The sequence below is a fragment of the Capricornis sumatraensis genome, chromosome 10 (genome assembly GCF_032405125.1).
Source record: "Capricornis sumatraensis isolate serow.1 chromosome 10, serow.2, whole genome shotgun sequence".
Classification (NCBI taxonomy): Eukaryota; Metazoa; Chordata; class Mammalia; order Artiodactyla; family Bovidae; genus Capricornis; species Capricornis sumatraensis.
Window position 1 is genome coordinate 48,383,253 of NC_091078.1, and position 12,002 is coordinate 48,395,254.

Below are 12,002 nucleotides of genomic sequence, written 5' to 3' on the forward strand. Positions count from 1 at the left end.
CTGTAATACTTTTCTTATCTGTACACATTAAAAGGTCAGCAGGAATGTAATCTATTCACATTTCCATCTGTTCCTTTATGCAGCTTAATATGACTCTTCTCTGATATAATGGTTTCCTTTTTTATTCCTATGTTAGGCATTTCATATGCTTTGTAAAACCATGTCTGCAAACTTTCAGTTCCATTCTCAATGTGAAAGGCAGAAACTTACAATTATCATCAAAGGTAGAATTGTGATTTTGAAATACCATAAGTTTATTAATTTATTAAGTACTAACACATATTTGATTCTTAGCCAGAATACGGAGCTGGAGGGTGTTCTTCCACACTGAAAAATCAACTACATAGTATGGTGCATCATGTGCAAATGTAAATACTGAAAACTCCAGAAGTCTAATCACAATCTGCTTTGTCTGCTAATGATTTTCCCAGAAAACCACTGAGGAGAACGCCATGAATCTCTCCAGAATTAATGTTTATAATGGCAGTTTTGATTATGTTGATCCAAGTAATGCAGTGGTGGCAAGTTGGGCAAAGGCAAAGGTTTACTTTTCATTTCCCCAAATGTCGTCTCACTTGATTTAGGAGGGCTTGGGAATACCCAGGAATTATCTTCCAGGGAATTTCTGCTGTAAGAGTTGTGTTCCTGAAAGTTTGTGCCATCGTGAGGAATGGATCGCTCGTGATCTGTCCACGACTGGAGAGCTGCCTTCTCCGATAAAACCTTTGCGTCTCCTGGTAAGGGGGAAGGCGTGGTATGGCAGAGAGTTCTGCCATTTGGTGAGAGGGGGGCATGTCTTCTGTGAGCTGCAGTAAAATTCGACAAGTGCAGTTTTGTGCTGTCTTTACCCAGGTCTTCCAGGCATCCTGCTGGGGCGCAAGCTGCAAAGAAAACACAGGCTAAGCATCAGCTGTCTGGCAGTTACAATCATAAAATAGTACACATCTGGTTAATCTGGTTGACTCTAGAACTGGAAATGGACATTGCCAGTCAGTGCAATTGCTGTGGCCCTGGGACTTGAGGGATGACAGACGCTCTCAGTTCAAATTTACCTCCTGGTAAACAGCTGATCTCTCGTCTGCAAAAATGGACACTGTAATCTTGCCTTGCCTGTATCACAGTGAAGAAATTACTATTTTAAAAAGCTGGAAGGTGGTCCAAAAGTAAATTTTCCCAGGAATGATTATGTTGTGAATTGTTGAGACCTAAGTGAAGTTATATATGTTAAAAGGCTTTTATGAATAAAATAGTTTAAAAGCTATAAAATCATCTTTTTTCTTGTAAATGTTGAATTCTGCTATGGTCACAATATAGTTCACGTTAAAAAAAAAGGCAGAGAAAGATGTATTTAGTAACGTGTCACGGCTTAGAATACCGACCACAGACGGCACAGAGCCAGCGAGCGCCTGCTCCCTCTACCGTCACCTGCCCGGGAAGCGGAGATGAAGCTCACCCTGAGCCCAAGAGGGACACCATGTGCAATCAATGCCTGACTCCAGTTTTAAAGAAGAAAGAAACTGAACCACATGATATGGTAAGCTCGCTACTGCCCTTTCTCACGGGAGGTGGCAGTGCTCAGCTTCTGGACTGTGGTGACATGTGGCTCTAGAGGAAAGGTGACTGCGGCTCATCGCGTCGTCCGCTCTGCAGAACCTGAGCTCTGTGGAGGAGAGCGGTGGCCCCAGGCCTGGCACTGTTCTTGGAAATGTGCTAGAAACTTAACAGTCCAGCTCAGAAGGGACATGACAGTGAGCCATTTCCAAACAAGAGGACAGCACTTCTCCTTTATTACTTTTTGGAAGTTCTACTTAGAAGAGTTACAGGAAAACTCACTGAAAAATTACTCTATGAGTCTCTCTCAAGAGAAGTGCTATTTCTACCATCGACTTAAAGTCTCCTGTGTAACCCTGGCCGCTGGAAAATCAACATAGAATGAATCATAAATGAAGTTTGGGCCTGCCAAAGCACCTTGTTACTCTGCTGATCTGTAAGTAACTAACCTTAGAGAAGGAAAGGAATTCTGAGCTTCTTTCCTGTCCCGTCCTGTCCCACTGTCCCCCACCCCACAGTAAACATTCCAGAGAATGAGTCATAAAATAATTCTCTTCTGCCCTCTTTAGAACAATCTGAGGTGCAAATAATAGTTTTAAATTAATGATTTTTTAAAAAAAATAGTTACTCTCATGCCTTGAAAGTTTAGGACATTCAAATTTACATTAACAACTACAACTATTACGTAATGAAAGGTACAAATGCACTTACTTTTCTCTGAGGTATAAACAGTAGCTTTGGCAAAACACCCACTACTAGTTAACACAAAACTAAAAGGCTTAGTCAGCTAAGCAGTTAAATATGAAAAAGCAATGAAAATTTTTGTTTGGTTAGAAGGGCTAAATGAAAAGCATCTAGTCTCCATTCGAAATTATCCTTTATGGAGAGAAAAATTAAGTTTACAAAAATGGAAATAACCAAATAAGCAATTAGAGCTATCTTTTTGAAAACAATGTAAAGAGCTAGGTCTTTGGCATATTTTGAAGCACTGGAATGAAAATAGCTTTTGGTGTCTTGCTGTCTTTTTTTTTTTTTTTAATATATGAAGTAGTTGTGGTAAAAGGTCAACTAGAGCAAACTTAACACCTCAGCCCTGAACACATAAGCAACACTTGGCTGAGAAAAAAGCCACAAGGGGAAAAGAATACAGTACTGAAGAAACACATCAGCAACACCTTTATGTGTGAAGCTGACCAGTATGAGGTTGAAGACAGAGCAGAGAATGGGAGGCTGTGAACACACTACATATACTTGGGCTTATCAAACTCATTTGATAAGATTTCGATAAGATACGATCAAGAGCTGCTCTTCGGGTAGTTTGGCTGGAATCAGCGGTTTCCGGCAAACACTGACTTGCCTTTCTTGATTGCAGTTGGGGTTTTCAGTTTTCTCAGTAGTTCGGCTTGTACTTGAGTCACCAGATGCAAGTTAGACATTTCTCTCTTCAGTTCCCAGTATGTACTTTGCATATTGTCACTGAAATACAGGGTTTTATTTTTTAATGGTTGTTATTCTATATGGACAGAAGGGAAAAACTTTAACATATAAATGAACTTACCTGCATTTCTGCTCATATTAGTTTTGAAATAACAAAATAAAACTTCCCCATTAAATATTAGTTGAAATATTTAATTAGAGCATTATAGAACAAATGAAAAAAATCTTATTCACAGTAATAATGACCTAAATTTTATCAATGAACTGAACTGTGTTAAACAGAATGGTAATATAAAAAGTATTTTAAACAAATTTAATAGTTCTCAGTATTCAGATTTTATGATAGCCTACAAGGTGCAGTGGTGTTAATATATTTAATAGTAAGGGCTATGTTCTTCACTTGCAAGTCTGATCAAGAATTCAGTGATGTTCATTCATGTATGATTTTATTAATATATTTATCTTTTAATTGTTGTTTTGATGTTGTGAATGCTGTTACCAACTGCTGAGTGTATACCCACGCCCACATTAAAATACAGTCTGGGTCTCATGCGTTCCCTTCTCTCATGTCTGACTGGGCTGTCTCAGCCTGCTGGCTCTAAACCAACGTGACGTGACAGGACGAGATATGAGGGGCTGCTGACTCCTGGCCAGAGAGGAGGAGCTGCAGAGGGTCGCAGAAGCGACAAGGACTGCACAGAGCCCCCGTTCCTGTCATTGGAAACATTTTCTTCAGTTACCTGGGAGGTCATAAATCAGTTATTTTAAACTTAATTTTATTGAGTTTTATCTTCCACTATGCATTCTTATTTGGATAGTCTTTTTTTTTTTTAGCTTCTTAGTTGCCAACTAAATAAACTGAAATCCTCAACGCATATTCTTGCTTTGCTGCACGAGAATACATAAAATGTTAACTGTAAGAACAACTGATCTCATATTGTTCAAACAAGCACTACTGCCTCTTAAAGATATTAGTGTAATTTTAGTAATAAAATCAAATTAAACAAATGTCACTTCAGGTGCAATTTTTGTCTAGCTATAAACAAAAACCTCTGGGCAAACTTCAAGGATAACACTCTTGATATCTAAATCTAATATCCTAACTATGAAAACAACAGCTATAATAAAAAAACAGTTATTTTAATTATATAAGGCTACATACCTTTTTGGTCAAAATATTCCCATTCCATTCAGACTATAATTCTTTCAATAGAAGCAGGAGAATAAACTTTACATTGCTTTTGAGAATAATCTACTTACTTGTTTTAATCTGTTGTAAACATCGTTTGATAACCAGTAGTCTATTTTTGCAGGTTTTTGACAGGTGTGAGAGAATCACAAAAATTAGTGAACCGCCTCTGCTTCAGCAGTCAGCATCTGAGCTGTGTGCCACTCTGCGTGTCTCACACAGGCACTGTCTTAAGTGTGAAGAGTCGTGGGTTCCTGGCTGCAATTCTGGGCATCACTGTGCTTCCCCAAAAGAGTTACTCAAGTTACACAGCAGCTAAGTGTGTGTCAACACTGTACATGTGCTAATCCATGCATCACGACATGAATCATACAGCTTACAGACAGCATTTATTATTGACGTGCGATGGTAAATCAGTATCTGACTTGGAGAAAAGCAAATACAGTACTCAAGACAATGTGTGGATACTGGAGTATCTGATATCTCATCATTCAACACAGCTACTTGAATAAAGTAAAAGAGAAACAGAAATAACAGAGGTGTTGGGGCAGCTCTAATACACATTTTCCAATTCAATTTAGTGACTGCTTATAAATTAGGTTAAACTAGAAACTAGGTCACCAAGTTTAACATACACCTATTAATCTTTTTCTTTTGCCTTGTATGGCACCTGAACTGAAAACTACAGATATAAAAATCTAATTATTACGAAGTGTAAGCTCTCCCTCTTATGGATAGCAAAGTAATGGCAGTCACTTTACGCTTTACAGTTAATATTAAAGTCTTCAAAGTGTGTTGCAAAATCCTAATGATAGAGTTGTCTATAAAGAACTCATAAAAACGACCTTAACAATGAGATGCAACACCCAAGTATCCCAAATGAGAGCTGTAAATAACAAGGCAGAAGCGACAGGAGGGTAACGGTTGGGCAGGTCCCACATGCTAGACAGGCAGCTCACCCGCCCTCACCCCAGCCTGGTGGCCGGGCTCGCTGGATGGGGCTTGCTGGGCAGGGCGGCCTTGGGGCTCGCTGAAGCAGGGGCAGGAGAGCTTCCCGACTCCAGCAAGCTGCTGTGCAAAGGGCCTCTAGTGACCCAGTCCCGTGACTGACTGCCACCATTTTAGGGTCACATTTGCACACCATCCTCAGCTTCAGCTTCATCACACTTGACTGCTGACACAACCTTCTTGGTCCCACACCAAGAAGGTATGTGATTCCACACCATAATGAAGCCTGCCTTATCCACATCTTAAGGCGGGGGGCGGACATCCAGCTTACATGGTAAAAACTGTAAAAGCTCAGTTTTCTTAACTGACACTGTCCATTCAACTCTTTAATACTGAAATGAATGTACCTTCTACAAGAAAAATCTTTTTACTTCGTCCTATTTTTCTTCAGCTTTTGAAAATTTACTGAACTATCAGATTCCCCAGAGGAATTAAAATGAAAGTACGAGACAGTCTCAGCCAAGAACTCAGGACTTAGGAAAGTATGTTTTGACGACTGATTTCCTCAAACAAGCTTCTTTCAAATATTAGCTGTAAGGCACAACAGGCAATCATTTTACCCTGCAACCCACACTCTGGTATGTTCTATTCTGTTTTATTCCCTATTTTTAAAATGCTTAACTCATAAAATTTCACGATTATTAAGGCAACACAGCAGAGTGTGAAAAACACCAACATATCCCCTGTTTTGGAAACCAAGAATGTGCATTTGAAGTGACCCCACACCTAGATCTGGCTTCAGAATTGAGGGCGATAACCTGCAGGTAACCCTAGCCAGCACACTGGCAGGGCAGTGGCCAAGTTTCTGACAGGTAGGGCAGTTACTGTCGAATGACACGTGCACAACGAGGACCATAAAAAGGCCTCCAGTAATTCAAAGATTCACTCAGGAATAATACTGTATCACCTCGTTCACCCCACAACATGAGGAGGAAATGCAAAATAAAGAGGTGTTCCAAAAAAGTGCCTTCCAAATAACTGGAAAATAATCCTTAAAAATACCTAAACTGGTGGCTAATGGTTTTATGGAAACATGCCATGTACTTCTCTCTCCTAATATAGTAGACTTAATTTATCATCTGAATTATTCCATTTAAAAGTGGATGACGTAACTTGCAAAGATTAATAAAATAGGACTATAAACTGGACATAGGTATAAATGATAAATTGAAGGAAAAAACAAGACAGTTAAGAATGAGACTACATAAAATTTTATGCATGATATTAAGTTTACCAAAGGTAAGTCACAAATCTGGTTATTAATTTTCTAGCTGCTTAACCAGAAGACGGAAAAGTGGTCAGTTCCGCAATCCACACTGCTACAGGTTTGCAAAAAAACACAAACATGCTTGGGCATGGGGAGCCATTAGGACTTGGTTTAATCATACAGTTCTTTAACACAGAAAAACTCTTAGACTGAACTTAATTCTAAAATCTGTTTCTCTCAGTTGATATCCCCTGAGTTACTACTGAGCTTTAGAAAACTCAAAACAGTACTTTGAAGCCACGATTATACAGTTCTATGGCCTCAGAAGTCAGACTCACCTCCTGCGGCTGCCTCCCTCGTCCAAAGCCTGCACAGAGCCTTCTGTCTTGTCAGTGCTACGGTGCCTTCAAACACACATCTTTTTGGTGGGTGGGGGGCAGCTTTTCCCGTTATTCTCAAAAAAGTGACCCCGATTATGTAACATTGCCCATGAACGGATACAGAAGCCTGTTCTATACCATGTGCTTCTAAGAAAGTATTTACATAAGCCCCTTTATTTGACCTACTCTGATTCTAACATGCCTCTTTCCAAAAAATGGTTTAGGAAAGCTTATAAAAATGACAAATACAATAACTTAATAAGGGGAAACCTAGGTTGACAGGAAAAATGGTAAGTTTGACACAGAAGACATCTTTGAAAAATAATTCACAAGGACAGTGTACTAGGTGCATGTTTTAGAGAGGAAACGCTCCCTGGCTGTGAGTGTAGACAGAGGTGGAAGGCATCAAGTGGAGGCATGGCAGGGCTGAGCAGCTTCCAGCCTCCGAGGCCTACAGTACTGCCGGCCCCACACCTGCAGAGGGGCGGCCCTGCATCTGGAGAGGGGCCACATGGGCTTTCATTCAGCTGTTTTCCCAACTGAGCGTTTCTCTCCACTGGGTGTTTGATAGGAGGAATAGGTATGAGATCATTCAGTAAATTTTGGAAGCCAAACTATCCAACAATGAAGTCAAATGTGTGTGCTTCATTGGGTGGAAGTGTCCATGAAGAGAGGGGATGCTAACACAGCACAAAAAAATCATCAGAGAAAACAATGCACTTATGTTATTGAAACTAAAATGATACATGTACTTAAGAAACAAAGGGCTAAAGTAACATACATCCACCCTGACAGCTACTTTTAGTCTTACCCCAAGAAGATGGCTCTCTTAAAATTCATGTCACATCAAAGACTGAGGCTGTCCAAGTCTGGCCCTTAAAACAAAGTGATACTGCCACATATGGGAATGCACAGTCTCCACGTAAAACTCAGAATTTATGACAGAATACTCCTACACAGCTAGCTCCCTGATACTCTGTCTAAAACAGTGCTGAATGCTCAAAACTTTATCTAAGGCATCACAGTAATATGCATCTTTCTACTGCTCAAATTCAAGCCCATTGTTAAGGAAGAGTTAAATATTTTCATAAATACACAGTGATCAGAGGTTTCATGCAGCACTCAAACAGTGTCAACCTGTTTTAAGGATAAATCATAACAGAAGCACCTAACACAGTGGCCAACAGAACAAGAAGGCGTCACTTCTGAATGCTGGAGAACGTTCATACCTTGAAACGCTCAGTCTCTGCAGATCTCTGCAGTTCAGATTGTCTTCCAGAGATGGATCCTGTTGTTGTTTAAAAAACAGTTTAAAAGTTGTAATCATTACCTTCTATTTATTCTCAGTACTTTACTACTCTACACATGCTTCAGCTTTTACAGAATACATCTGTAACCGTAGATCTTATATTCAATGTTAATAAAGCAACTCCAAACCTGCCAGGTATTTCTAAATCATTTCTAATTATTTAAAGTCATTAATGCTTTAATTTTCTTTTAAAAATACACCTGCTTTCACATAAAAGACCTTTCAGTCATACAAAATATATTTCTAAAGACACTAACCTGAAATCTATACTCAAAAAATAGTAACATTTATCAAATTACTGTTTGTTCAAGGTATAGCTCAGTGAATTCTATCAGAAAATGGAAGTTTGTTGGTATTTCACTTTTGGTATTATTACAAAAAAGTACTCAAATTTAACAGGTTACTGTTTAAATGATCAGCACAGATGTCCTCTTTCTATAATAAAATGATAGGGAAAGGATTTTATATAAAGTCCTTATCTACCTTCAAGGTTTAGCAACTTAGGTTATAGATGACAAAAAGAACCTATAAAAGGTATTTAAAAGTGAACTCAATACATTTAAGGTAATTCTACAACACACACTCTTTGCAATGCATTTCAATTTGAGGTCTAGAACGAATAGAAATGACTCGCACAGGCACCCATTCTATTAGCGGAAGTGGCCAGTATAAACAGAGAATAAAACTTCATTTTACCATTTCTTGTATCATTTAAGGATATAAGTGGAACACTAAAAGGAATTCATGAGTCCTCTGAATCTGGGAGTGTAAATCATCAAATTGTATTATAGAAGTTAAAGTATCTTTGGATCTGATTGTTCAGAAAACAGCAACTAAACGCTGCAAATGATTTAGCTGCATCTCAAGGAGCCCTACGGAACAGGGACACAGAACTGGTCCCTGGGTCAGAGGAAGTCTGACCACGAATAAAGGACAGAACCTTGGACCTTTTCCTTTCCATTTCCTCACAGGAAATGAAGGAATCAGATCAAGTCACTTTTAGTTTCTCTGTATAATTAATTAAAAATACACGTTTTACTTACAGTATTAATTACAGTATACTTATTTTTTCAGCTGCCAAGTTGTCTCTTATACGCATAATAGAAACCTTGTTTTTTAAAACCAATTAAACACCAAACACCAAGCAGTTTGGGTTGGTAAAGTATTTCTCCAGCTATCACCTAACAATTCAGAAAAGTCTAATGTAAAGTAACAAAAAGCACAAAGGAACTGTCTCTAACATGCAAAGACCCTGTCCTGGCCAGTTCTTAGCTGCCATGTCCTAAAAGCAGTGCAAGATCTGCTTCTCAGCTCCTGCCATCTGACGTTTGAAGCTTCGCATGAACAGGCTCAGAGCTACAAAGTCCTGGGAAGCACTGTTCCCGTTAAACAGGTTCCTGCACTTCAGGGCTGCTCAGAACCTGCAATCCGCACAGCAAACAGGGATTCTGATGGGGCTGACGCCAGCCACCACAGATGTCTGTGCCAACTCCACTTGACCAGGGTTCCCTACACTTTGGCCCTAGCGTCTCCTTCTCAAAGGTCCCACTGTTGTGAATACAAATGGCTTGAAAACCAGAGGATACAAAAAGTAAAAAAGGCCCACAGTGGAACTGACCCTGAAACCCTGACCCCATTAATATCAAGCACTATCTACCAAGCTTACGAAGTACTTAAAAAAAGAGCCCACCAAAGCCCCACTATTCTTTCATGGAGGATGTTATTTCATACTTCAGAGATGTTACTGTTTCACAGGAAGTACCACCTTAAAAATATTTTTAAGTATGGCTGCAGAAGATTTAAGATTATTCATATGAACATAAATTTCTCTCGTTGGCTTGCTGACTCCCACATTCAAGAGGACTCTGACAGCAACACCTTTGAACAAGACTGAAATGTACACATTCCACAATATCAAGATTTAAACTTGGAACCCTTGATAAATTTCCACTCCATCTCTCCCTGGTTCATCTTTGGTTGTGAACACTGTTTACTTTAAACTTCCCTTCCCCTAGCCATTCTAATGAAGGAGGGATCTTAAATTCCTTCTTCAAAACATAAAAATTCCTCCATCATCTCACCTTAAACTCTTAAAGTTTTAGAGTCTGAGATTCAATTTCATCAGCAGTAAGACAAGTGATTTCTAACGTTTCTTCTATGTTTAAAAGACTTTAAAAGTCTTTCTATGATTTGTAAAAGAGGAATTAAGCTAAAAGCAAATTTAATCCCCTGGCGCCACCTAGTGGAAAGCATTAAACAGTAAGAATTTAACCGTGTATCACTGGTACACAGACACACCCCTTACACCGACAGACCCCTCCAGTGCTGCTTTTCTGGATTAACCTAACTGCATTTTTTGGAAACACATTTACTTATTGAATAAACTATGTGCTAGGCACCATGCTCCTTTACATACTGCCTAACTTAACTTTCATAAAAAGTGGCTAGTTAGTGTCAAGTTATAACAGTTAACTTTGCTAATGTCACAATTAATAAGCAATACAACGATTAAGAACCAAGTTTTTATGACTCTATGGTACTGCTTTCCACTCTATAAGGAGATATCCATTATTTATTAAAGCTAGTGAATTATTTCAAGTAGAATGTATATGCTGACAATTGTAATTCAGAGCTTCAAGGTGCCAATCTTTTCTTGCAAGCACATCTTTTTAAAAGAAGTAGTGACTGGGCTTGTGGGACAAGATGCCGGAGCTGCTGAAAGGAATTGTGTATGCGGTCACAGGTGCAAAGCTAGGCAAACAATTTCAGATGTCAAGTAGGAAAAAGCTTTCTTTTGGTTCTAACAGGAGTTGAGAGTAATTTTTATAGGGGGTATTTCCCCTTTATCAGGCCTGGGGGCTGCAAATCAGGTTCTCCCTGTCCAGTGCAGAGGAATTCACTGGGTGAAGGCCAAGGCAGGATGCTGTATTATTCTTACTGCCTATCTCCTTCTTAACCAGTGGTCACTTTCAGTAAAGACCACAGTACAGAAGAGGGGCCTGTTAGCTCATCTAAGGACACGTGGGGCTTGGGGCAGAGCGCCGGCAGGCACCCAGGCAACGTGGGGGAAGCTCTTCTCTCAGGCAGTGGCTGCCCAGGAGAGCCCAGGGTGGGGGCCCAGCTACTCAGGAGTGCTGGGTGCTCTGATGGGCAGAAAGGCTGACCCTGAGAAACAACTGTCCAAGAGGCTACCTTAGATTGCAATATATGAGAGTACAGAATGTATATAATTGCCACTGAACTCTAGGGAATAGTTAACTTTTCAATTTCTTTTAAGAATTGTTTTAAACTTTGCATCTAAAGCACTGCTCTCACTCTGCTTTGCTTCTCTATCATTCCTTCTTTTTACCCTCAGCCCTTTCTGTCATGACATCTGAAAACACATATCCAAGCTTTTCAAAACTCAATGTAAAGCTGCCCCTCGGTGTCCATGGCAGCCTGGCTCCAAAATTTGCAGTAGGTACCAAAACGACTTGGATGTTCAAGTCCCACGTTCGCCCCTGCATGTCTTCAGGTCAGCGTCCATGGACTCAACCAACAACCGGCGGCCTGCTCGGCAGCCACCTCTGGTGGCCTGATCCACAGATGTGCAACCTGCAGGTGTACCGAAGACTCACTGCATATTCCATGGAAAAATCTCTGTATAAGTGGACCTCCGCTGGTCACACTCACACTGTCCAGGGCTCACTGTAATAGCAGACAGACTCTGAATGATCTGAGAGGCAACTTGTGTTTCAGTGGATGACTTCAGGCTAAACACACCTTAGCAGCTCAGCAGGGTTTTCTGTTTTGCTTTCCCTGCCCCTAATTCTTGAATTCTCAGCTATCTGCTGAAACCTAAAGTTGCTCTGAAAGTATTAGACTTCTGAGAATTAGTGGATGCTCAAAAGTTTTGTTTTAATAATTCTAAAAATCAAGTCT

The 12,002-nt window shown here is 39.8% G+C and overlaps 1 protein-coding gene across 1 annotated transcript in view; it reads right to left on the minus strand.

The window, feature by feature from the left end:
* Window positions 1-261: 261 nt before the first annotated feature.
* The window catches only part of AZI2 (5-azacytidine induced 2), a 35,264-nt gene continuing 23,523 nt past the window's right edge, over window positions 262-12,002 (minus strand). Inside the window, exons 6-8 of the mRNA XM_068982478.1 lie at window positions 8,002-8,060; window positions 2,909-3,027; window positions 262-881 (exon numbers count right to left, since the gene is read on the minus strand). Coding sequence (XP_068838579.1) covers window positions 469-881; window positions 2,909-3,027; window positions 8,002-8,060 — 591 coding nt within the window. The 3' untranslated portion in view covers window positions 262-468. The remainder of the gene's footprint in view (window positions 882-2,908; window positions 3,028-8,001; window positions 8,061-12,002) is intronic.